The 25,202-nt window shown below is 42.5% G+C and overlaps 1 protein-coding gene across 13 annotated transcripts in view; it reads left to right on the top strand.

Annotated features, from left to right (window-relative positions):
- The window catches only part of CLIC5 (chloride intracellular channel 5), a 225,341-nt gene extending 201,272 nt beyond the window's left edge, over nucleotides 1-24,069 (top strand). For 11 of the 13 annotated variants that reach the window (XM_058432386.1, XM_058432393.1, XM_058432388.1 and 8 more), the window contains 2 exons: nucleotides 8,137-8,318; nucleotides 19,278-24,069. In XM_058432386.1, the coding sequence (XP_058288369.1) occupies nucleotides 8,137-8,318; nucleotides 19,278-19,445 (350 nt within the window). In that variant the 3' untranslated portion in view covers nucleotides 19,446-24,069. Of the gene's footprint in view, nucleotides 1-8,136; nucleotides 8,319-8,733; nucleotides 8,824-8,994; nucleotides 9,751-19,277 lie in introns of those variants that run through there. The other 2 variants (XR_009211322.1, XM_058432389.1) reach the window with 2 other exon arrangements.
- Nucleotides 24,070-25,202: the final 1,133 nt, after the last annotated feature.

Raw genomic sequence — 25,202 nt, 5'->3', positions numbered from 1 at the left:
ATACTGGCCAAAGTCTCTTGCCTTTAAAAATATATATGCATTTTGTCATTGTACTAATACTTCTGAACATATGCCAAATATAAGGGTGATTTGTGGAGCTGTATTAAATAAAAAGATGCTTCTTTATGTGAATCCTCTATAGAGCTTGGGGAAGCAGCTATATGGAGAATCTGTGTCTTCCTTAAGAAAGTTTCTGAATTCCTTGGAAATACGTCAGAAAACACCCCATTCTCCCCATCACAGAGGAGGGTGGGCAACCAACAGTGTCCTATATCCCAACCCACTATAATTGTAAGACTTAAACCCTATCTTTCAAATAAAGAATCATTTACTGGCCTCTTACTGGAAAGAACTATAGGAGCTTGTCATTTAATTCATCCTCCCCTCTGAGGCTGAAATTCTTTCTAGAACAAACAAATAATACCCATGACACCACGTGCTGCACACTCTCTGTAGCCTGCCTGACGCCACACGAGGGAACAGTGGGGAATCTGTTGAAGTTGCCATTGCATTTTGCTTTCTCATAAACTGCTGTTTGTCTTTCCGCCTTTCCTGTTTTTAGCAGTGCCTAGAAACGGAGGCCTGGGAATTGCCTCCCCTATGTGAGCCCCTGTGTTGTTCACAGCCAAGGCCCATTTGACAACATCCTCCTCTCTGGCTATGAGGCCAAGTCCAGTGTTCTTGGTCCAGTGCCAAAGGTGGACATGAACTCTCTAAACTGTCAAACTAAGAAAATGTGACACACCCATGTGGCCTGGAGAGAGCAAAGCCAACCCAAAGAGATGCTTGCAGGCAACTTTAGATCCCTAACATGTTAGGAAAGGCAAGAGCGAGCTTCATCCTGCCAGCTCTCGAGGATTCTCCTTGGACCTAGAACATGCTAGGATGTTCAGATAAACTTCACTTCGGACACTAACTTCTGCCTTGAGCTGACCTCTTCTGTCATCTTTCTCTCGGTGTCTTCTTCCCCTTCATCCTCTCATAAACCCAAGTTCTATAGCTGTAATAATAATAATAGCAGTTAACTTCAATCAAGTCGCACTCTGCACCAGACACTAGATGATGTGAACCTGTGAACAAGTATGACTGAGGATTCAAACCCATATCTCTTATGGCAGAGTGAATGTGCCGCTCTGCTACTGTGTTTGTTATCAGAAGCCATGGCTCCCCAACATACTCGACCCAGATTCTCTGTTTCTTCCTCGATGAAACCGGTGACATGCAAACATAGCCAGAGGGCTCAGGCACAGCAGAGAGCGTCCCATCAGACCTGATAGAAAGCCCCCTTCCCATCTTCTAAAACCTTGCTGCCATTTCTGACTTCATGTGGTCTAAGAACCTGGTGTAGACATTGTTTAAAAGACAAAAGGACCTGAAGATCAGAGCCCCCTTACCTGCCATGTGTCCTAGAAAGGTCACTGTGGATGAGAAAACCCCAGTTTCCACCTGCTTTATAATTTTGCCTTTGTGTCATTCATACTCATATAACCTAACTGTAACTGGGCCACTGTTCTCTCTCTTTAAGGACTTTGGCAACTGAGAAAAAAGCTACATGACTCATTTCTAAAACCTGAAAGATGAATGCAGATCTTTATGTAAAGTTTTCTGGTGGGGGAGGGGATTGGTCACACTGCCCATCACAGAGCTGAACATCCTCAAAATCCCCTTAGAATATCTTTGTGTCTTCTCAAAATTGAGCTCGTTATAGCAGCATCTACATTTCTGCCTGCTTGGCCTGCACCTGCCCTTTTCCTCACCCTCCCAATCCTCCCGGGCCCTGCTGGGGCTCCTGCATCCTGCTTGCTCTTGGATCTTTGGGCCTAGTCCATCTGACCTCTCTCAGCGTCTCCTCCTCTTGTCCTAGCTGCCTGTGGAAAGAAAGGCTTCTTCTTCCAACAGATGAGTAAGTGGTGATATTCTTCTTATTATTATTTTTTGTTTCCATCACGTTACCATTCACGTTTTAAACTATCAAATGTCAACAAGTGTGGCCATCTTTGTATTTTCTCTTCAAAAATATGTGATGGCCAGAGAAATCTCCGTCCGCCATGGTCTTCCTCAAACCACCACTGTACTTTTTTTGCACCCTTTGGTTATATCAACATGATCTCAAATGAGAAGATGAAAAGTAAAAACTTCATTCAGTGCTCCAGGTATTTCTCAATATCTAGATATTTCCTTCCTCCTAGGAGAAATCCATTTGGATTTCTCACTTTTCGACCAGATGTTTCATTGTCACACAGCCCATGTGACAGCATTGGCCCCTAGTACAGGCAGAGTTGAAAAGTGATGTGATGGGTCACGGTTGCCCCTCTACTCAGAGAAAACTCCTTCTAGACCTCATCACGGTCGCTGAAAGTACTAAGATTTATATCTGAAATCAAGCATTGGTAGCAGAACACAAATATATTACCAAATTAATTGGAAGGTAAGGCATGGGGCAGTCATGAAGGGAGCCCCATCCTCTTTTGTCAGGGGAATGAGAACACTTTGCAGCACCTGTCAGGCCATGTGAATACCCAAGGAGTGATGGGACAGTCCTTGCACCCAGAAGTGGCCTTGCAGAGTGGAAGGAGTTTACGTTTTAGAATCTAACAGCCCTGTGCTTAAATCCTGGGCTTTGCACCTAAATTATAATAGGGCTAATAGATTGAACATTTTTTTCTCTCTGCCACTCTGAGTACGTGATTCTAATCTGCCCTAGGCATTCCTTGGCCTCAGAGAGATTAGGATTTCTGTAAAAGGAATTCTAAGAGAGAAAAAAGAATTCAATATTCAGCTTCTGATCTTCAAAATAGCATTTTCAACAAGACAGTAGACTTTTACCCAACCTATTGTCTTAAGATGTTCTAAACTCTTTTATTTCTCAATTTTTACCCATCAAAAACCCTGCCTGGAGGCCTCGACTCACAGAGTAGAAACAGTTGTACTTGCTATGCAGCGAGGCCACAAGGCTTTCTGCTCTATGATTGATGGGCTATTTGACCTAGGAAAACTAAAAGAAAAGCCCACCCTTCCTAGCACAGGGGAGCTGGGGATGAAGAAGAAAGGAGAGGCGGGGGTGGGTCAGGGAGCTAGAGGATGTTAAGAGCTCCATGTGGTGCTTTGCTTGGGTATCCTTCCAGATTGTGGAGGGAGGCAAGCAGCCCATCTGTAACCCCCACCCAGCATCCCCATAGTTATTCTGGAAGGAAGCAAACGGAAGAAATGCAGAACCTGTATTTGCTTTCCAAAGCCTTCCACCCATAGATTCCAGAACCCCCATCTCCCCAGTGCTGTCAGGTCACAGGGGCCTAGTCCCCGACTCCCAGCCCCCCTGACTCAGGAAGGAGAGCAAGGAGGGGCGGGTTCTCTGGGAAACTGAGCATTTCAATGCAAAAGAGACAGAATTCTCTAGAGGGACTATTTAGATTATTACATCAGACTAGGTTATAATCCAAAATGGACGAAATTAAAGTTTTTGTTGTTTTTCCACCACCCAGAGGTTAGGAGCTTGTAAGGAAGACCATAGCAGTTGAAAACAAAACAAGGCACATTTCCATTGTATATCCCAGGAGTAGTTTGAATGGTTTAAGGACCAGCTATGTGTGTGCTTGCATAAGCGTATGTGCCCTGGGTAAGTCTAAGACTCAGTTTCTTCATCTGTTGAATGAGGATGAATAATATTTTCCATCTCAATAGCCTCATTGTGTGTTTAGATGGTGGTTTCATAAACATCCCTAGCTCAGTGCAGGAATTCAGTGAGTGTATTTCCTTGCTGGTGCTAAGGTACAGGACTAGGGCAATAAAAGGAAGAAGATAGGGCAGAGGCTACTTGGCCCAGGCCAGTGCCTAATAACCACAACCTCTTTCTCCATGGAGAGTTGAACAGACACCCATCTAATCTACAGACAATGGTCACAGGTGGGTTCCTGGTTTTTATTTTGCTGCAACACACATACAAGAGAAAAACCATATATGAGAAGTTGAGCGTGCAGCCACCTGGGCCCACAGAGCTGTTCTCGTTATTTCAAAGACCACCTTTGATATCTGCTCCTCTCCATGTGAATTTGGAGCCCCAGGGATCGGCTTTGCCTTATGCTCATCAGGACCTGTGCTGCACTGAGCTCGCCAGCAAACCAGGGCTGAGCTGTGCCTGCAAGAACTTGTTGGAGGCTGGGATAGAGTCTTGGCTCCCCAGTCCCCATTCAGCCTCCATGCCCTGGTAAGAATATATTATTTTCTTAGCTCAAATTGCTGTTTCCAAGTCATTATTTCTCTACGATGAGAAAACAATATTGGGTCTTATGTAATATCAACCTCAATGAATCTGGAAGTGATCATGGAATGGGTGGATTTTTTTTCCTCCTTAAAAAAGAGAAAAATAAATCTAAGATTGTTTGCATATGGCTCAGAATATTTATGAACTATTCCCCTTGTTTCCTCGTCACATATTTTACCCAGTGCATTTGTGTGTGGTACAGAATAAATCTTTATGGGGAGCAGAGGCGGAGAGGGAAAGAAAGCAGTTAAAACACTGGGTATCTATCAAGTCCCTGGGATGTTAGTGATCCTGCGTCTTGGGTGCCCCAACCCTAGGCTCACTTGCTGTAGTTGGAGGGATACCCCATCTAGCTACTCAGAGTAATTATTTGGAGTGAGGGTTTCAAATACAAACACAAGGAATTAACATCTTTTTGTTGCTCTAGTTTTTTTCACATCCTCCTTGTTCTTACCAGAGCAGAAAGTTCAAATAGTTTCATGACCTGAGTACCATCAGCCAAAAGAGATCATTAAATTCTATGGATGGCAGTTTGAGCCAGGATCAGAGGAATGGGTTGGAAGGTAGGAGGAAAAGAATTGGTAGAGCGTATAGTGGGTACTGCCATTTGCTATCCGATAATATGGTAGTGTTTTAGCACACAGGCATGTTGTGTCTATTTTGCTATGGGTGTGCCTTTCAGCACAGCTTATCACCAAGGAGCATCCCAAGGGAATATAAGGAATAGGGCTTTGGCTGTATACTAAATAAGTAAGGGAAGCAAATCTCCAGGCTATTGATTTTCCTCTCCAGGGAGTTGGCCACAAATTTGGAGATTCTTAAAATCACCCATTCTCCACTGCACCTTGGGATTTTCAGGAATATATTGGCCAAGAGAACGGGGCAAGGAACAGAGAACAGGAGGACCCCACATTTGGTAAGGCAATAGCAACAACTACGATTAATTGATGTCCTCGTATAGGCCAGGCACTGTATTAAGTGCTTTCCCTGCATTATCTGAGTTAACCCCAGCAGTGGTCTTAACAGGGTGAAGGATCCCTAGTCCCGTTATTGAGATGAGAAAGCAGAAACTCAGTGAAGTAGAGGAACTTGTCCAAGGTCACATGTAAGTGCCAGGATCAACGACATTTGTGGGATTTATGAAGCCTTAAGGCAATACAATAAGTACCAATACGGAATTCTTGAAATCAGATCCAAGGGCTTGGAAGGGACCCAGGAAAGTAAGAGACCTTGAAGCTTAAGGCTCAGCAGCTTCCCAGTGAATGCACCCTGGGCAGCCTTGAGATTTAAACACAGGTTAGCCCCAGGCCATGCTGTCCTTTCCCCGTTGCCTTGTCTCCTCTTTCTCTACCACGGTTGTCACCAACTGCAGCCTTCACATTCCTGGTCAAAAATACACAAACCCAAGTGAGGAGACTGATACACAGAGGGTGCCTTCCAGAATGTGCTGACTTAGAAAGCTCCATGGAATGTCGCAGTTGCAACATAAATCAACAATGATTCCGGTCACCAGACTTGATGCCTTCCATCTCAAGGAATTACCGGAGGGATATATAGAACTATCTTCCCAAGGAACTTCAATCACTGCTCTAGGCTTTTCACCAAATTTCACGATAGTTTCCAGACCTGGTGACATGGGCACAGACTTGTGCAGCAGCCCACTCAGGTCTCCAGGACCATTTGAGATTAGAACCTGCAATGTCTCATCTCCTATCGTATGACTCTTTCCCTCAGATGATATTAGTTGGTCAAATTTTGACAGGCCCAGTATTTGATTCTTCCTTTCTTCATTATAATCAAGATTTTGCCGTAATCTCCAGAAATGAAAGGGGTAGAGGGATTTGAGCAAGCAAACAAATAAATCACAAGTGCTTCAGGGAGAAAAGCATAATAAGCATTGTTTAGTACCCACCCTCTGCCACTGCCTTTGAATAGCCTTGCAAACCCATCACAGTCTAGACAATTATTAAGGAATATACTGCATTTTCCCAGCCCTGCTTACTCTATTCTCCCAAACTGGAAACACAAAGCAGATGATGCAGTAGTTCAAATGCCACACCAGGGAGAAGAAAGTATTGAGAAACTATGCCCAACCTCCAGGCGGTTTTCAAACATTCCAGTAAGTGTTCAATTGATTTATCTTGGGCTGGTATCATTCCATTGTCTCAAACAAAAGGCCTTCTATGAAAAGACAAAAAGTGGGTTATGAGAGGAGTGGCTAACAAGGCACACTTGGGAAAATCTGAACAAGAGTACAGCCCTCTTGGCTTTGCCTCCAGAAGGCAGTGTCCCCCTTGTATCTACTGGAATGAACAGCAGGATCGACTTCCATTATCTCAGTGTCAGGCTCTAAACCAGACTCTGGAAAAACAGCTGCTGGGGATGGGGCTGATGACACAGGTGCAGTGACTGATGCCCTGGTCAGCCATCTCCTCCATGTTTGTCCTTTGAGCCCAAGTAGAAAGTTTCTATGGTAGTGTTCTCTGATTAGAATGGACTATGAGATTCTGGGCAAAATGATTTTCAGTGATGATGGCTTCCCACAGTTGTTCTTTTGGGTATTTTGTCTGCTTTTGTGTCTAAATAAATTATGTGACAGATAATTATTTGAGCAAGACTGTAAAAGCCTTCTCCCGTGTTATCTTCCTTTGGGTGTTCATTCTTTGAGTCATAATCATGACAGCTTTCTTGCAGCTGGGGGTTGCACATTTGTGGTGGAGCCCTTCCATTTGAGATAGCAGTGATTTTTAGAACAAGCTTCCCTAGAGTAAACCCAATTGTTCTTCCCTGGTACCCATCACTTCTCTGGGGATGACATCAAAAAGGGCTGTTCTATTCCCCCCTGTCATGTCCCCCTGAAGGCCTTGTCCCCAACTCTTCTCGGGTTAGGTTAGCTATAGTTAATGCTTCCACAATATCTGATGCATATCTCTGTCCTGGAACTTCTATATAGTTTATATTTACCCATTTAATAGCCTTTTCTTCCTAAAAATGTAATATGTAGGTTGATGTGGAATATTAGCAAATTATAGATAACCAAAACTTTTTTAAAAAATGGGTAGTATTGGCCAGGCATGGTGGCTCACACCTGTAATCCCAGCACTTTGGGAGGCCAAGCAAGGCTGATCATGAGGTCAGGAGATCAAGACCATCTGGGCCAATATGGTGAAACTCTGTCTCTACTAAAAATACAAAAATTAGCTGGGTGCAGTGGCTCGTGCCTGTAATCCCAGCTACTTGGGAGGCTGAGGCAGGAGAATCATTTGAACCAGGGAGTCGGAGGTTGCAGTGAGCCCAGATCACGCCACTGCACTCCAGCCTAGTGACAGAGTGAGACTCTGTCTCAAAAATAAATAAATAAATAAATAGGCTACTATTATTGCACTTACTGCAACCTCTGCCTCCTGGGTTCAAGCAATTCTCCTGCCTCAGCCTACCGAGTAGCTGGGACTATAGGCGCGTGCCACCATGCCCAGCTAATTTTTGTATTTTTAGTAGAGACGGAGTTTCACCATATTGGCTAGGGTGGTTTCAATCTCTTAATCTTGTGATCTGCCTGCCTCGGCCTCCCAAAGTGCTGGGGTTACAGGAGTGAGCCACCACACCCAGCCTATATTTCTATATTTATGTATTTTTTTCAAAGCAAAAGATTAGCTAGTGTTTATTGTTTGGTTAGGGTTTGCCTTTTCAGGCTATTTAGTACACTTCTACTGCATTGTGTTAATGGTTTCCAGGTATTCTGCAGTGTGTGGGGAGCTGGCAATGTGATGAGGGGGACAGGATTCTAGATGAGCTACTCCACTCTGAAGACCCTATGACTGTATCCACTGGCAAGAAGTTTGAATAAAGGCCCTTCTTTTACTCTTTCATGCCAGCCCTTGAAAGAGGCCTAACCAAGGCTCTAAAGAAATTGGACGACTACCTGAACACCCCTCTACCAGAGGAGATTGACGCCAACACTTGTGGGGAAGACAAGGGGTCCCGGCGCAAGTTCCTGGATGGGGATGAGCTGACCCTGGCTGACTGCAATCTGTTGCCCAAGCTCCATGTGGTCAAGGTAAGAGAGCTCTACCCACAGGGGCCTGCAAGATCCAGCTCCATCTTAGGCCCAGGTCACCTGTGTGGATGAGTCAAGGACAGTACCACCTGTTGGTCAAGAACCTGGACCCTAAAGTCAGGTAATAAGAACCCAGGGTCACCCTCTGCTGCTTGTTGGCTGTGTGGCCTCCTTGAGCTTCAGTTTTCACTTATAAAATAGGCGTATATTGCTTACTTCAAGGGTTGGTGGACGAGAAAATACAGCGTGAAAGTGCTTGGCATATTGTAGGGGCTTAATATGTGTAATAGTCGCAATTATCGTTGTTGTATACAGTCATATCACTCCAAAGGCCTCTTCCTCCTAGGATTTCCCTGGCCACACCCCTACAGCTCTATTAAATGTGCCCTCATCTGCATTTTTTCTTTGTGCACAGACCCACCTTCTCACTTCCTCCAGCAGCTTCCTAAGGTGAGCCCACATCATTTTCCTCATCTATCAAATGAAGAGGTGGAGGTCGCAAGAGGTGATGTCACTTTCTTGCTATCATTGCACTTACTAACCATCTGCAACATGTAGTGTCATCCTCTCCTATACAACAAACCCTGGGAATCTGAGAGTTGGAAAGGACATTTAGAGGTCATCCAAAACAATCTCCCACTTCAACCTGGACCACTTTCTGCTGTTTCTGTGACAGGCTTTTGTGAAGCTGTGACTGCAGTCTTGGAGAACGAGGAGCCCTCTGCTTAATGAGCCAGCCCTACCATGTTAGATAGCTCTGATTATTAAATCATTGTCCTTTACAACGAGCCCAAGCATCCTCCCAGCTATCCATTTGTTCTCTAGAGTAACACAGAACAGCTCTGCTTGCCTTCACCTCATTTGAAGACAGTAGTTATATCCCCCTAAGCTCTGTAAATGAGCACTTCTTCCTCCATCCTTTCCTGACCCTCGTCAGCCTACTATCAGATAGCCATACTGTGCTCTATTTTACACAGCTTATATCTTACTGTCTCAGCCAGACAGCAAGCTCTGTGAGGAAAGGACCTTTTCCAAGCGTAATGGTGGGCACATGGTGGCCCTTCAATAAATACTCATTGATTGATCATTTGATCACCTGGTGTAAGTCTTTATGATATCCAGTTTATTTCTATGCTTCACTGAGAAGACTCAGATTCAATCATCTTTCAGCTGAGTATATGCCTATTCTTCTTCAGCTCAAGTCCTGAGTCAAAAATGCTATCTCCTCTCCAACCAGAGCATGTATCAGCTTGAGTTGAAGTCACTCAGTTGTGTGTACACTGGTGTTTCCATGTGCCTTAGAGCTGAAGACTGAGAGGGAATCATGCATAAAAATGGAGTGGGCAAATACAACCTATTTAGAAAAAACATTTTGGATTTGGGGCCAAGCCAATAGTCACTTGTAGGTCCAGCCAATCTATGTCTCTTTGAAGTTATTAACTACTGCATGCCCCACCCATCATCCTTTATTCTTCTTCTCTTTAGGAACAAGTACCTCTGAAAGGGATGATATAATTCCAGCTCAGTCACACTGTGTCAGAGTGATACAATGCAAAGATCAGGAGACCCGAGTCCCAGTCCTGTATCTTGCTGCCAACTAGCAGCATGAGCTAGGGCACATCATTTAATCTTTTTGGAATTCATTTTTCTCGTGCCTAGAAGAACAGAAGTGGATTATATTCCTTCTTGCCTTCTTTTCCTTTCTTCTTTCCCTCCTTCTTTCCTTTTCTCTTGCTCAAACATGTATTCACTACCACTCAAAAACCATTTGTTGAACAAGGCAAAAAATTGGATCTCCCAAGCCTTGGGCTTCATCCTGTGATTTCCTCAATTCCCACCAGCCTTAAATGACTCAGTGAAGTCCTGTCCTTAGAGAAAATTCAGTGAGTGGTTCACCCAGAGAAGCTGGAGATCAAAAAGAAGATGGCCAGTGAAAGAACAAAGGCCAGCCCTTGGCCCCTATCTCTTTGGATTTCTGCTGATCCAGCTTATCAGATCCCAGAAACCTGGCAAACCTCTAAAGTTCACAAAGAGTGAAGGGGAAGCCAAGTCAGGCCTCCAGTTTGGCTTCGGATGCCAAAACTTAATCTGGGCTGTGGGAGCTAACTGTTTTCATATGAAAGAGCAAATTCAGAACATGAGCATGGAAGTCCCTGTGAACGTCAGAGCTCTGTGTGCATCCTCACCCCCTTGCTGCTTTCACGCTCACTCTCCTCTTGCCTGGCTCGCTTTCCGGTTTATCTCCATCCCTGGAAGCAGAGTTGCTCTGGCCCAGGCTCTCCATGAGAGTTTGGCTTGAAGACACATTGTCTGGCCCCCTCCTAGTTCTCATCTCCCAAAGTCAAGCCAATGTGTGAAGAAATGACCAGCTCAGCAGCCAAGGCCCAGGGTGCACAGGTCTTGGTTTGGAGAGGCATCTGGAGGCCTTTCCTTGCCCACTGGGATCCTTGCCTAGCATAGTGACGATGTTCAGCCCTGGAGACAAACAAGAAGGGGAACATCAACATCAATATAAGTATATATTTACAAATTGCATTTCTGCTGTGTTGAAGCTAACATTCTGCCCTTTAAAATCCTGAAAATAAAATTTCAGTATGAAATGACTTGAGGCTACTCTATGAATCAGTGTGTCATTGTGAAAAATACTTTTGGATCCCTTTATCTTATTGTAGACCTTTTTCATCCACTCTGGTAAATTCAAGCCAGTTCCCTTGGTCAGGCCACCACTCCTGCATGAATTTGCTCTTAGCCAAGACAGCCTCTTCTCAAAGGAACTTGGCCCAACCCAAGGGACTATCATCTTTCAGTGAACAGAAAGGTACTGGGGAGATATCGTGGTGGCATCTCTCTGTGATAGCTTTATCAAAGGACTCGGACTTCATCACCCTTGCTTGTAGTTACCTAAGCCAGACAGAACAGTGTGGGGGTGGCTTCTTTGGTGCCCACCAAACCAGTTATTTTAACAGAGAGAATTTAAGAAGTACTATGTAGTAAAGAACTGGAAAGGCAAAATATACTAGGAGGTTCTACCTTCAAGAGGCAGCTACTACTCCTAGGGCAGGAGGAACAAAGGGAAGAGGTTGGAATTATTAAAACTTACAAACTTAGGGGCTCTGTAAATGAGGGACCCCGCAGAGCTGAATGTGGGTGAAAGTGATGCTCAGCTGGTGCCAGGGTCCAAGCTCAGGTTGGCTGGGATCCAGCCTTTAAAGCAGAGTCCCTGCTATGTGCTGGCCTCTCTGCATGGGTATGATGAAGTGGTCCTGTGAGTATTAACAAAAGAGCAAACTGGGTTCAGCTGCTGCTCCCAGAAATAAATGGAGACTCTGACAGAAAGAGAAAGCTGAAAAGCAAGGGCTTCTCCCTCCCTTCTCCTCCTCCAACCTTGCTGGCTCTCTCCAGTAACTCCTCTTGGCAGAACCTAACAGGATTTACTGGCAAAGAAGAGATGTGATCTGCTCAGTCCTAGCCCCAGCATCACAAAAAAAAGTAAATAAAAGAGTAGGTTTGGAGGTAAGCAACAATAGATTAATGGCTGGCACATGAGGGATTCTGAGTAGACCCATTGCTTTATCAGCTATGTAAGGCTGAGTAGCAAAGTAGAAAGAACTGCGGATTATAAGGCAAGGACTGTAATAAATATGAATGGTAACTCAATAGATATTGGTTAAATTAATTTCTCATGTAACATTAAGTCACATAATCTCTTGCAGCTTCAGTTTGCTCATTGCTAGGGATCTTCAGTCTTTAAAATTATTTTATTACACTTGACACTAGAGAAACTTGTCTGATGTACAGATAACTTAAGATTGTAAATTTTGAATCCCAACTTATTTAATCTCTCTTTGTCTTGCTTTTCTCATCTGTAAATAGGAATATAATAGATTCTTCCTTATAGGATTATTTAGAGATTTAAGTACCTTGCAAAGTACTTAAAGCAGTCCCTGGAACAGAGCACACAGTGCATAAATGTTTGTTATTATCATTCCTCTGATCAACATCATTATTGAGATTATCAAGGAGTACAGAAGTGAAGAAGCTGTGATTGCTATCCTTACACTGCCCACAAGCTAGAAAAAAAAAAGGGTACTGAAACAGTAATCATGATTCAGAATAGATTATAGCTCAGTGTTATAATAGAAGTTCAACACTGGCCTAGGAGCATAGAGGGTAAAAAATGTTCCCAAATGTCTGTGAACATGTCTGCAGCAGTGAGTTTTTCATCCATCAAGTCATCGTCATCCTTCACTTCAGCACAACTTTCTGGGAAACTGCATATTACCAGCACCAAAATGAAGACGAAAGCCCAGAGTGACTGATCTCGGGCTTGTCTGAGTGGGAGGATCCCAGGGTCAATGGTCTAGGGCCCTCCTCTGAAAACGAAAGCAAGGTAGAGAGGTGGATATACAGATACAAGAAATCCAGAGAACACCTGTGAGATACCATACAAAATGAACTTCACCAAGGCATACAGTCACCAAACTGTCCAAGGTCAATGCCAAAGAAAAAAGCTAGAGAAAAAGGTCAGAACACATACAAATGGAACCCCATCAGGCTAACAGCAGACTTCTCAGCAGAAATATTGCAAGCCAGGAGAGATTGAGGGCCTATTTTCAGCATTCTTAAAGAAAGAAATTCCAACCAAGAGCTTCATATCCCACCAAACTAAGCTTTGTAAACAAAGGAAAAATAAAATATTTTCCAGACAAGCAAGTGCTAAGGGAATTTACTACATTAGACCATACTTACAAAAGATCCTTAAGGGACTTCTAAACATGGAAACAAAAGAATGATACCTGCTACCACAAAAACACACTTGTAAATAGCCAACAGACCCTATAAAGCAACCACACAATAGAAACTACAAAGCAACCAGCTAACAACTTCACGAAAAGATCAAAACCTCACATATCAATATTAACCTTGAATGTAGATGATCTAAGTGCCCCACTTGAAAGGCATAGAGTGGCAATTTGGATGAAAAATAAGAGCCACTCATCTGCTGTCTTCAAGAGACCCATCTCATATGTAACAACACTAATAGGCTCAAAGTAAAGAGCTGAAGAAAGATCTGTTACACAAATGGAACACCAAAAAGAGCAGGGGTCACTATTCTTATATCAGGTAAAACATACTACAAACCAACAATAGTGGAAAAAAAAAAAAAAGAACGAAGAAGGGCATTACATAATAGCAAAGGGGTGAATACAACAAGAAGACTTAACCATTCTAAATATATACACACCCAACATTGGAGCACCCAGGTTCACAAAACAAGTACTTCTAGACCTATGAAAAGACTTAGCAACAACACATAATAATAATGGGGGACTTCAACAACTCACTAACAACATTAGACAGATCTTCGAGGCAGAAAACTAACAAAGATATTCTGGACTCAAATTCAACACTTGACCAATTGGACATAATAGACATCTACTGAATACTCCACCCATCAACCATAGAATATACATTCCTCTCATCTGCACACAGAACATACTCCAAGATCAACCACATGCTCAGTCATAAAGCAAATCTCAATAAATTTGAAAAAATCGAAATTGTATCAGTCATACTCTTGGACCACAGTGGAACAAAAATAGAAATCAACACCAAGAAGATGTCTCAAAACCACACAATTACATGAAATTAAACAACTCACTCCTGAATTACTTTTGGGTAAACAACAAAATTATGGCAAAAGTAAAAACATTCTTTGAAATAAATGAAAACAAAGACACAACATACCAAAATCTCTAGGATGTAGCAAAAGCAATATTACAAGGAAAGTTTATAGCACTAAATGCCTACCTCAAAAAGTTAGAAAGATCTCAAATTGACAAAGTAACATCACACCTAGAAGAACTAGAAAAACAAGAACAAACTAACCTCAAAGCTAGTATAATAAAAGAAATAACTAAAATCAGAGCAGAACTGAATGAAATTGAGACCCAAAAATTCACACAAAGAATCAATGAAACCAAAAGTTGGTTTTTTGAAACGATAAGCAAGATCCATAAACCATTAGCTAGATTAACAACAACAAAAAAAGAAAATCCAAATAAGCACAATCAGAAATGACAAAGAAGACATTACAATTGAGCTCACAGAAATACAGAAGATCCTTAAAGACTATTATGAACACCCCTATGCACACAAACTAGAAAATCTGGAGGAAATGGATAAATTCCTAGAAATACACTTCTCATTAGCCTTGAAAACTGGAACAAGACAAAGATGCCCACTCATCGCTCCTATTCAGCATCATAGTGGAAGTCCAGAGCAATTGGGCAAGAGAAAGAAAGAAAAGGCCCACAAGTAGGAAAAGAAGAAGTTAAGTTCTCTCTTTACTGATTGTGATTCTATTTCTTGAAAACCCTACAGACTTCACCAAAAGGCTCCTGGAACTGATCAACAACTTCAGTAAAGGTTCAGTATACAAAGTCAATATTCCAAGATTGAATTGAGAAGAAATTGAAACCCTGAACAGACTAATTGAGTTATGAAGTTGAATCAGTAATTTTAAAAACCTACGAACCAATAAAAGCCCCAGACTAGATGGATTCACAGCTGAATTCTACCTGACATACAAAGAAGAACCAGTACCAATCGTACTTAAACTATTCCAAAATATCAAGGAAGAAGGACTCCTTCTATGAAGCTAGCACCACCCTGATACCAAAACCTGACAAAGACACAATGAAAAAAGAAAACTTCAAGCCAACATCCCTGATGAACATAGACACAAAAAATTCACAACAAAATACTAGCAAACCAAATCCAGCAGCACATCAAATAGTTAATTCACATTGATCAAATAGGCTTCTTCTTAGGATGCGTGGTTGGTTCAACATACACAAATCAATGAATGTTATTCGCCACATAAACAGAATTAAAAACAAAAACTAAATGATCATCTCAATAGACACAGAAAAAACTTTTGATAAAATTCAACATCCCTTCATGACAAAAACCTTCAAGAAATTAGGTATTAAAGGAACACCCCTCAAAATAACAAGAGCCATCTATCTATGACAAATCTGCAGCCAACATCTTACTGAATGGACAAAAACTGGAATAATTCCCCTTGAAAACTGGAACAAGACAAGGATGCCCACTCTCACCACTCCTATTCAACATAGTAGTGGAAGTCCTTGCCAGAACAATCAGGCAAGATAAAGAAATAAAAGGCATACAAATAGGAAAAGAAGAAGTCAAATTCTCTCTCTTTACTGATGATGTGATTCTATTCCTCAAAAACCCTAAAGACTTCACCAGAAGGCTTCCGGAACTGATAAACAACTTCAGTAAAGTCTCAGTATAAAAAGTCAATGTGGCCGGGCACAGTGGCTCATGCCTGTAATCCTAGCACTTTGGGAGGCTGAGGCAGATGGATCAACTGAGGTTGGGAGTTCAAGACCAGCCTGACCAACATGGAGAAACCCTGTCTCTACTAAAAACACAAAATTAGCCGGGCATGGTGGCACATGCCTGTAATCCCAGGTACTCGGGAGGCTGAGGCAAGAGAATCGCTTGAATCCAGGAGGCAGAGGTTGCAGTGAGCTGAGATTGCACCACTGCACTCCAGCCCGGGCAACAAGAGCGAAACTCCATCTCAAAAAAAAAAAAAAAGTCAATGTACAAAAATCAGTAGCATTTCTGTATGCTAGCAATATTAAAGTTGAGAGCCAAATCAAGAACATAATCCCATTTATAATAGCTGCAAAAATAAAATAAAATATCTAGGACTACATCTAACCAGGGAGTTAAAATCTCTACAAGGGGAGCTATAAAACACCACTGAAGGAAATCGCAGCTGACACAAACAAATGGAAAAACATTCCATGCTCATAAATTGGAAGAATTAATATTGGTAAAATGGCCATACTGTCCAAAGCAATATGCAGATTCAGTGCCATTCCTATCAAGCTACCAATGTCATTTTTCACATAACTAGAAAAAACTATTCTAAAAATTCGTGTGGAACCAAAAATGAGCCTGAATAGCCAAAGCCACCCTACGCAAAAACAACAAAGCTGGAGGTGTCACATTACCTGACTTCGAACTGCACTATAAGGCTACAGTAACCAAAACAACATGGTACTTTTACAAAAACAGACAGATAGATGAATGGTACAGAACAGAGAACCCAGAAATAAAGCCACACACCTACAGCCATCTGATCTTCAACAAAATTGACAAAAATAAACAATGGGGAAAGGACTTCCTATTCAATAAATGGTTTTGGAATAGCTGACTAACCCTATGCAGAAGAATGAAACTGGACCCCTACCTTTCATCATATACAAAACGTAACTCAATATGGATTAAAGATTTACCTCAACTTGTAAGAATCCTAGAAGAAAACCAGGAAACATTCTGTACATCAGTTTTGGGAAGTAATTTATGAAGTTACAAAAGCAATTGCAACAAAAATAAAAATTGACAAGTGGGACTTAATTATACTAAAGAGCTTCTGCACATAGAAACTATCAACAGCGTGAACAGTTAGCCCACAGAATGGGAGGAAATATTTACAAACTATGCATCTGACAAAGGTCTAATATCCAGAATCTATAAGGAACTTAAACAATTGAATAAGCAAAAACCAAATAATACCATTAAAAAGTGGGCAAAAGACATGAACAGACACTTCTCAAAAAAAGACATAATAAGTGGCCAACAAACATTAAAAAAAAAAGCTCAGTATCACCAGTTACCAGAGAAATGCAAATTAAAAGCACAATGAGACACCTCCCTCACACCAGTCAGGATGGCTATTGTTAAAAAGTCAAAAAGCAACAGATGTTGGTTAGTCTGCCGAGAAAAGGGAACACTTATACAGTGTTGATGGGAATGTAAATTAGTTCAGTCACTCCGGAGATTTCTCAAAGAACTAAAAGCAGGACTATCATTCGACCAAGCAATCCCATTACTGGTTGTATATCCAAAGGAAAATAAATTGTTTTACCAAAAAAAAAAATTCATATGCATTCATATATTTATCACAGCTCTCTTCACAATAGCAAAGACATGAAATCAACCTGGGTGCCCATCAACAGTGGACTGAATAAACAAAACGTGGTACATATACATCATGGAACACTACATAGCCATGTAAAGAAACAAAGTCACGTCCTTTGCAGCAACATGGATGCAGCTGGAGGCCATTATCCTAAGCAAACTAATGCAAGAACAGAAAACTTGAAACTACATGTTCTCACTTGTAAGTAGGAGCTAAACAATAGGTACTCACGGACATGAAGATGGCAACAGTAGACACTGGGGACTACTTGGCGGAGGGATGGAGGGGGCAAGTGTAGAAAAACTATGCTCGTTACTTAGGTGACAGGACCAATCATACCCCAAACCTCAGCATCATGCGTTATACCAAGGTAACAAGCCTGCACATGTACCCCCTTGTATACCCCCCAAAAAAAGAGGGAAGGAAGGAAGAGAAGGAGAGAGTGAGAGAAAGAGAGAGAGAGAGGAAGGGAGGAAGGAAAGAAGGAAGGAGGGAAGGAGGGAGGGAGGGAAGGAAGGAGAGAGGGAGGGAGGGAAGGAGAGAGGGAGGGAGGGAGGGACGGAAAAGAGGGAGGGAGGGGAGTTAGAAGTGATACTACTCTCCTGTTACCCCTACCCTAGCCTAGCCTGGAAGGGCTAGAGAAGGACCAACTAATGTGCAGGCCCTAGTGCACAGTGAAAACAGGGGGGCCCTGTTTAAAAATTATTAAGAATTTCCACACATTGACCCCAGAGCATTAAACCAAGAGCAGGGCTCTTCTGAGTGCAAGGTGAGACTGCACAGGTCACAGGTCCATGAAGCTGCCCCAGCTAGAGAGACCTCATTAAAGAAACCATCCTGCTCCCCCCATTAAGAAAATGCATGCAAGTGGGTACAAGCTAGGTCTCAATGAATTATAATAATACTTGATGTTTATTGAGTATTTACTATGTACCAGGCACTCCTCTAAGCATTTGATGTGTATTAACTAATCTGTTACTCCAAAGTAGGTTTTATTATTATATCCATTTTAGAGATAAAGAAATTGGAGCTCAGAGAGGTTAAGTAACCTGCCCAATGTCACACAGCTGCTAAGTGGAGCCATGATTGCAAATCTAGTCAGTTGGGATCAGAGCCCATGCTTTTAGTCACTTCGCTCTTGTTTCTCTCAACATAAATACCACTTCTCCAGAACTCTCCAGTCCACATCCCCCCCCGACTGTGGCAAACCAGGGCAAGAACAGAAATCAGTATCTGCTTACTCTTATGTCATAGTCTAAACCTACATATACATTCCAATATCTGACTTGCTTTTCATGGTTTTTTCCCTTGTATAAATAAAGATGCCTGTGTAAAACAAAGTGAATAAGAGAAAGAAGAAAAGAAAAATTGTTGATAATTCTATCAATCAGAGATAACCACTGGTAATATATAGGTATATAGACATCTAGCCATCATACATGTTTCTCCAAATGCATTATACTTGAACTTTAAATGTAATAGTCTATCTTGGAGGGTTTTCCAGATCACTAGATTTTCTCAGCAGTATCATTTTTAATGTCCCTCCACTATGCCATTTTATTTGTGTAAGATAATGTATGTATTCATGTATTGTTGGACATTGGTGCCGTGCACCATTTTTGTTATTCAAAATGGTTCTGGGATCATAGTTGTGTAGCTAAATCTTTATATCCATCCATGATTATTTCTTGAGAAAAAATTCCTAGAATTTGAAACACTAGGTCAAAGGGCAAATTATATTTACTTAAGAAATTAAATTAAAACAAAACAAAAAGAAGCAGCCCTGCCACCTTGCAATTCAAACATATCACTGATGGCCCGTGGTGATGCACGGAGGTTTCTTGCAGTGCACACACACTGGGACAGCCACTAACACTTTCTAATGATTTGTTTCATGCCTTCACACCACCTCTGTCCTACCATCTCTGTTTTAGATTGCGGCCAAGAAATACCGCAACTATGATATCCCGGCTGAGATGACAGGCCTGTGGCGGTACCTCAAGAACGCCTACACCCGTGATGAGTTCACCAACACCTGTGCAGCTGACAGTGAGATCGAGTTGGCCTACGCTGATGTCGCCAAACGCCTCAGCCGATCCTGAGCACAGCCATTTTGCCCCATCCCCGCTGCAGAAGGACTTAACCACTCCCCTAAGACTCCAGCTTCATAGACACCTCTTTATCACTGCCTTGAGGTGCACCTTTTGTAATCAAGCCTCATCTTGCTGGTATCATGGGAACTCCAGCCTGCTATCTTTCACGAAGGTCAGCACCATCCCTGGCCTCCTCACATAGGAATCTAGCAGAAATGATAGACACAGTCCAGCTCTCGGCCGGCCAGCCAGATCTGGGCTCAGCATGTTTGGGGTCAGTCATTGTTGGAGAGCCCACATATGGGATTGCCACTAGCTTCTTCTGCCAATATCAAAATACCTTCTCAGACGCTTTAGAAACATGTAACACCAACTCCTTTTCTACCCTCCTCTCCGTCCATACCTACAAGGTCAAGGACAAACATCATCTTCATCCTTCTTAGAAAGAGATCTATTACCCCATTAGGGGAGACAGAGAGAGTGAATGCAGGAGGACGGAGCTGGCTATGGACTTGGGTGTCTGGCAAACACAGCTTCAGTCTCACTACTTCTGACACTCCGGTTATTGGGCACTAAGGGCCAGACTGGAAAGTCACTTGAGACACATTCTCAGTTTGTTGCAGTGCCAGGAATGCTGCGCTGCTGCTGCTGCGCACCTGGCCCATGCTGTCCCTGGCTTCCATGCTGTCCAGGCCCTGCCAGAAAAGGAAATTGGCATGCAATTCTAAACTGCAGTGACTGGGATGGGAGGGGAGGGGAGCAGTGTTGATGCCAAAAGGCTCACGGGGTCTACCAGCCATGGGGTTTGCTTGCTTAGGAGTAGTTGTTTCAGTGGTGATTACAGGCCTGGATTTGACTGTGCTTACCAATGAGTGGTTTTTGAGCTATGAGAAAGTGGATGGGAGTGGGAGGAGGAGGGATGGGTGAAGACAAAAGAGTTCTTTATGAGCCTCGATGTTCCCTGGTAAACTTTTAAAAAGGCCTTTTCTCATGATCTAAGTCTTGGACTGGTGGCATCATGTAACTGCTAACCTTACAGTAAAAACCCAAGAATGGGCCAAAAATGTCTTTCCAGTTTCTCCAAGCTGCTTCTGGAATGCAGGTCTGTCTGCTGGGTGCTCTCCAGCAGCTGCTCCTGCCTGATTCAACTGTAGCCTGTAATGGGTAAAAGCCACATTTAGGAGGTGGTCTGATCATGGAACACCTTAGGAAGAAAGTCCGTGAGACTTTCTGACTAGGAAACCATGTGGTTTGAACTTGAAGAAAAATGTAGACCCATCTGGATTAATTTTCCTACAATCAGACTCAACTGCCAGGTGAAAAAAAAGGAAAAATTTTTAAGCTTATATTTCACTCTTTTGTCATTCTCCTTGAGTTTCGTCTCCTAAAAAGCTTACCCAGCCCGAGCTTGGGGACCTGTGCAGAGGAAACTAAGAAAAATGCACTCATCAACTCCCTCTCCCAGTGAACGCCCAGTGAGAAAATCCATTTGCCACAGGCCCTTACCTTCAACAATCCCCCTTCTATAGTGTTTGCTGGAAAAGGGTGAGGCTCCCAAGTGCCGGAAAGCCCCTGGACTTGGCTCATTTCTCAGCAAGGGCAGGACAGCACGGGTCCTTTCCATAGAAACATCAACAAATTCTAACCCAAGCAATCCCTGGACCTACCTGCCTCCAGGGATCTCTGAAGAAAAAAAGTGACCCATTGATCAAATCAGAGGAGAGGAAGCAGGAGGTCTCCTAGAGCCCATTGAGGGAGAGGAACTTTCTCAGTAGGACACTTTATAAGCCTGAGAAAGCTTTGAAAAGGCAGAATGAGTTGATTCATTTCCACCTCTAAAGGAACCTTTCCAGGTCCCCCTGGAAACTGTGCCCTGGAGATGTTTAACAAGGAGAACTGGTGAGGAAACAGTCCTTTTCTACTGCAGGGAAAAGCCCCAAACTGGCCTCCTGGGGGATGAGGGCTGGAATGATCCCGAAGGCCTTTTAATTAGTGTGAAATCCTGTTGTACTCAGAAATCCTTCCCCGAATTTACAGCACAGGCAAGATGACCTAAGAGGCAGTTTACTTCCCTGAGACCCACAGTTGGGCTGTTCTGGAAACACATCTGTGAGTCATAGCCAATTGCCACAGAGAAAGCAGAACCAAGCCTCCGGTGAGGCGACTCCACCCCAGAGAAGTCTGCAGAATTCCAAGGACTGGGATTGGATGTTCAGAATTCAGCAACTGGCAAGTCCTTAAAAACAAACAGGCCAAACCAAATCAATATTGCTGTTTCTAGATGTCCCTTCTGTGGCTGAGTTAGTTTTACAGAGATAAATATATTAAGACAAGGAGGTGGGGGTGTTATATGATCAATTATAGCCATTTAAAAGGGAGGGAGGAGTTACAGAAGGAAGGCACTTCTGGGTACTTAATTCAGAAATTTCTTTATATTTCAGCACTGGATTATCATATAATGCAAGTGACTATGGACTAAGAGTTATGGTGTCTTATGACTAGATTTATTATGTTATATTAAAGTGATGATAATATTAATATTACCTTCCTTTTTTTTTTTTTTTCCAAAAGAGATCTTTCTCCAGAGCTTCAGCCTGTCTGGGCTTCTTATCATATGTGCAGCACATCATGTCTCAGCAACAGTGTGGTGAGGTCCTTAGGTGTCCCAAGAACAACTCAGGGAGCACGGGAGGGTCTGCAGTTGGGACCCCACACTACACAGCTATAAGGGTAGGAAGCTTCCTTTTCATTGGTCCTGAATGAATACAAATTGCTCAGAAAGCATTTTGGTGGCACAGAAAGGGGATGTATTTGTGTAGAGATCTTATTTTATTTTGTATTTATTTATCTTCTTTGACTTGCACAGCACTATTGGGGGTGGGGGAAGCAGGGTAGTGGGAGACGAAGGCAGAAGCAAGAGTCAAGCTCAGAATGACTGAGTTGAATTCACTGTCTATTCAGCGCTGCCTGCTTCTGAGGCTGGCCCAGAGAGAAGGTATTGAGTGAGATTTTACTAACTACAAAAAGTAAGCTGGATAAGTAAAATCATGATGGATCCGGAGCACAGTTTCTTCATCTCCTGATAAAGAAAGTCAAATGCTTGATAAATTCAGAGTCACAGGTGTGAGCATGGCTATATTCTTTTAAACAAGAGGTAGAATGACCTAGCACTAAGCAAATGAGCTGAAATGTTGGAAACACGGTCCATCAGCTTATTTGGCCACACGATCCCAAACTAGTTTTATCTTGGGAAATGGCCCTGTCCTCAGCATTCCCTTCTTGTGCTGGTGGGGCCAGCGAAGTCTTGATCTTATCAGAAAAAGGCCAAGAGTAAGGTTTCCCAGGCTGCCTTTTCAGGCCCTTATCAAATGAAACAACAGAAGCTCTTCACAGTTCTGTGCCCCGTGGCCACTCCACAGACAGACAATACCAAGCATCTTAGAATTGTCATAAGATGGGTCATGCCTGAAATAGATCTTGACCATATGAGAGTCCCAGAAATCAGCAAGGCCTGGACAAATAGAACTAAGAGGGAGGCAGAGGCAGGAAGATGCGGGTCTACCTTGTAAAGAGTTTAGCATCACTGTGAGTGTGTGTCTAAAATTAAATTAGTCTAGAAGCAGCAGGTAGGTATTCGGTAAGTACTTCTGTGACTCACCTCAATTCCCACTGACCAGGGGTCATCTTGACTGCAGTGAATCAAGATGCTGGTGTCATCCTCCTTGGAAAGAGGAAATGTTAACTCATGGTTAAAACTAAGTACAATGATTCCCAAGGGATCACTTTCTTATTTTTTTAAATGACATTAAGGAGAATCTTAAGAGAGCATCAGAGAAAGACATGTGCATGTGAAGCACCCTGATTCGGATGTTAGGAAAACTTAAGCGAAAAGGACCTGCTGCACACAGCCCCATTGTCTTCTATCCATTTCTCTTTATCATTCAAATCAAGCAACACGTGCCCTCCTCATCAACACATATTCTCCTTTGTCAGTATGCATCTCCCAGCTTAGTGTCAGGATACTTTCGATTCATAATTATGTGTGATCCAAAGTGTGCATAATTTCATTTAACATTATTTAAAGAAATAGATCCAATTCTTCTTTTGCAACCAAAAATACATAAAATACGTTGCCTCAATATAAGGTTGGGCTATCCTGTGTTTCTATAGAAGCAATCTGTTTTTGGTAACATGTACTTTTAAGGATCCAGTCATCTAAAGTATTTTATGTAGAGTTAGAGATTTCACAATATTGACTATACATATATTTAAAATATAAATTATCCAGCTGATGTTTGAATTTGTCTTACTTTCCTGGCCACCTCGTTGTCCTATTTTATAAGCTGGGGAGTTAACTAGCTTAACGAAAGATGCTTAGCTTTTGTAAAAGAGCAAGTGTTTCATTTTACAAAGACACTCCAAATGATGGTTACTTGATTTTCTCGAGACCTTTAACTGTGGTGATGAAATAATGGGACTTGCTTTCAAGCCTTAATAAATGTAAAATGCCTTTTAATGAAGATACAGCTGAGTGTTTTCCTCATGGATCTGAACCAATTACAAATTTGTGTTCCAGTCTTGATTGGTATCGACTGATTCAAATAAAGTTGGTTTATTTTCAAATATTACAAAAGTGGTCATCTAACTTCTTATTTGAGGTGGGGATTTCCTATGCTGTTTTAGATGACAAGTATGAAGTACCTTTTTTTTCCACATAAAGGTTAATTTATTTTCCCATTATAAAGGAAAATGTTTATTCTTCTTAAAAATCAAAGCACACCTGGATAATTTTTGTATTTTAGTAGAGACGGGGTGTCACCATGTTGGCCAGGCTGGCCTCGAACTCCTGACCTCAAGTGATTCGACTGTAATCCCAGCTACTTTGGAAGCTGAGGCAGGAGAATTGCTTGGACCTGGGAGGTGGAGGTTGCAGTGAGCTGAGATTGCACCACTGCACTCCAGCCTGAGTGACACCGACAGAGCAAAACTCCCTCTCAAACAAAACAAAACAAAACAAAAAAATCAAAAACAAATGGAAAAGAGGAAGAAGAAAATGAAAAGCACAAAGTTTGTGAACCAGCCATCCTAAAACCAATTTTTTTTTTTTGCAAGGCTAAATAAACATTCTTTCATAATACTTGGGCTAGGTAAAAAATTATACTGATGCTCTTTCAGTGTTTCATATTTCTCATCTGCATTATCATCCATGGAGGTAGATCAACAGTGACAGTCCAGGTATGATTTAAAGAATTCCTTAAAATATCATTCTTCTTGTGCCCAGAGCTCTCTGTTGGCTCTCAGTGGCTTGTGTAGCCCTGTCAGCATTCCTGGGCTGAAATCCCTACTCTCAACACCACATCACTGACTCTGGGTTCAGGTTCCCAGAGTCCTTAGTAAGTTTTACCTGAAGCCAACGTGACGTCTGATGAAGACTTCTATGAGCATTCACATTGTTAAAGGGTGCAAAATTCTCGGCTGTCTCCTGTGTCCTCTAGACTTAGTCATAACAGCACTTCATTACCTTGGAAGAGATGAAACAGCAGACTCAGGGGTGGATCTTGATGGGAGGGGAAGCCAGGGGCTCAGGGCAGGTGCAGCAGATGCAGCTGGTGGTCACCCCACCATCCTGACTCCCATCTTCCATAGGCAGAGCTCTGATTGGGTCAGGAGGCCACCACCTCCCTCCTCCCTACTCCCCCACCCTACACACACACTCCCACCCTCAGATGACTGGAGCGAGGGTGATTTCATCCCCAGTTCCAAGGG

Source organism: Hylobates moloch, unplaced genomic scaffold (assembly GCF_009828535.3).
Source record: "Hylobates moloch isolate HMO894 unplaced genomic scaffold, HMol_V3 SCAFFOLD_20, whole genome shotgun sequence".
Taxonomy (NCBI): Eukaryota; Metazoa; Chordata; class Mammalia; order Primates; family Hylobatidae; genus Hylobates; species Hylobates moloch.
This window is presented reverse-complemented; position numbering and strand designations above follow the sequence as displayed.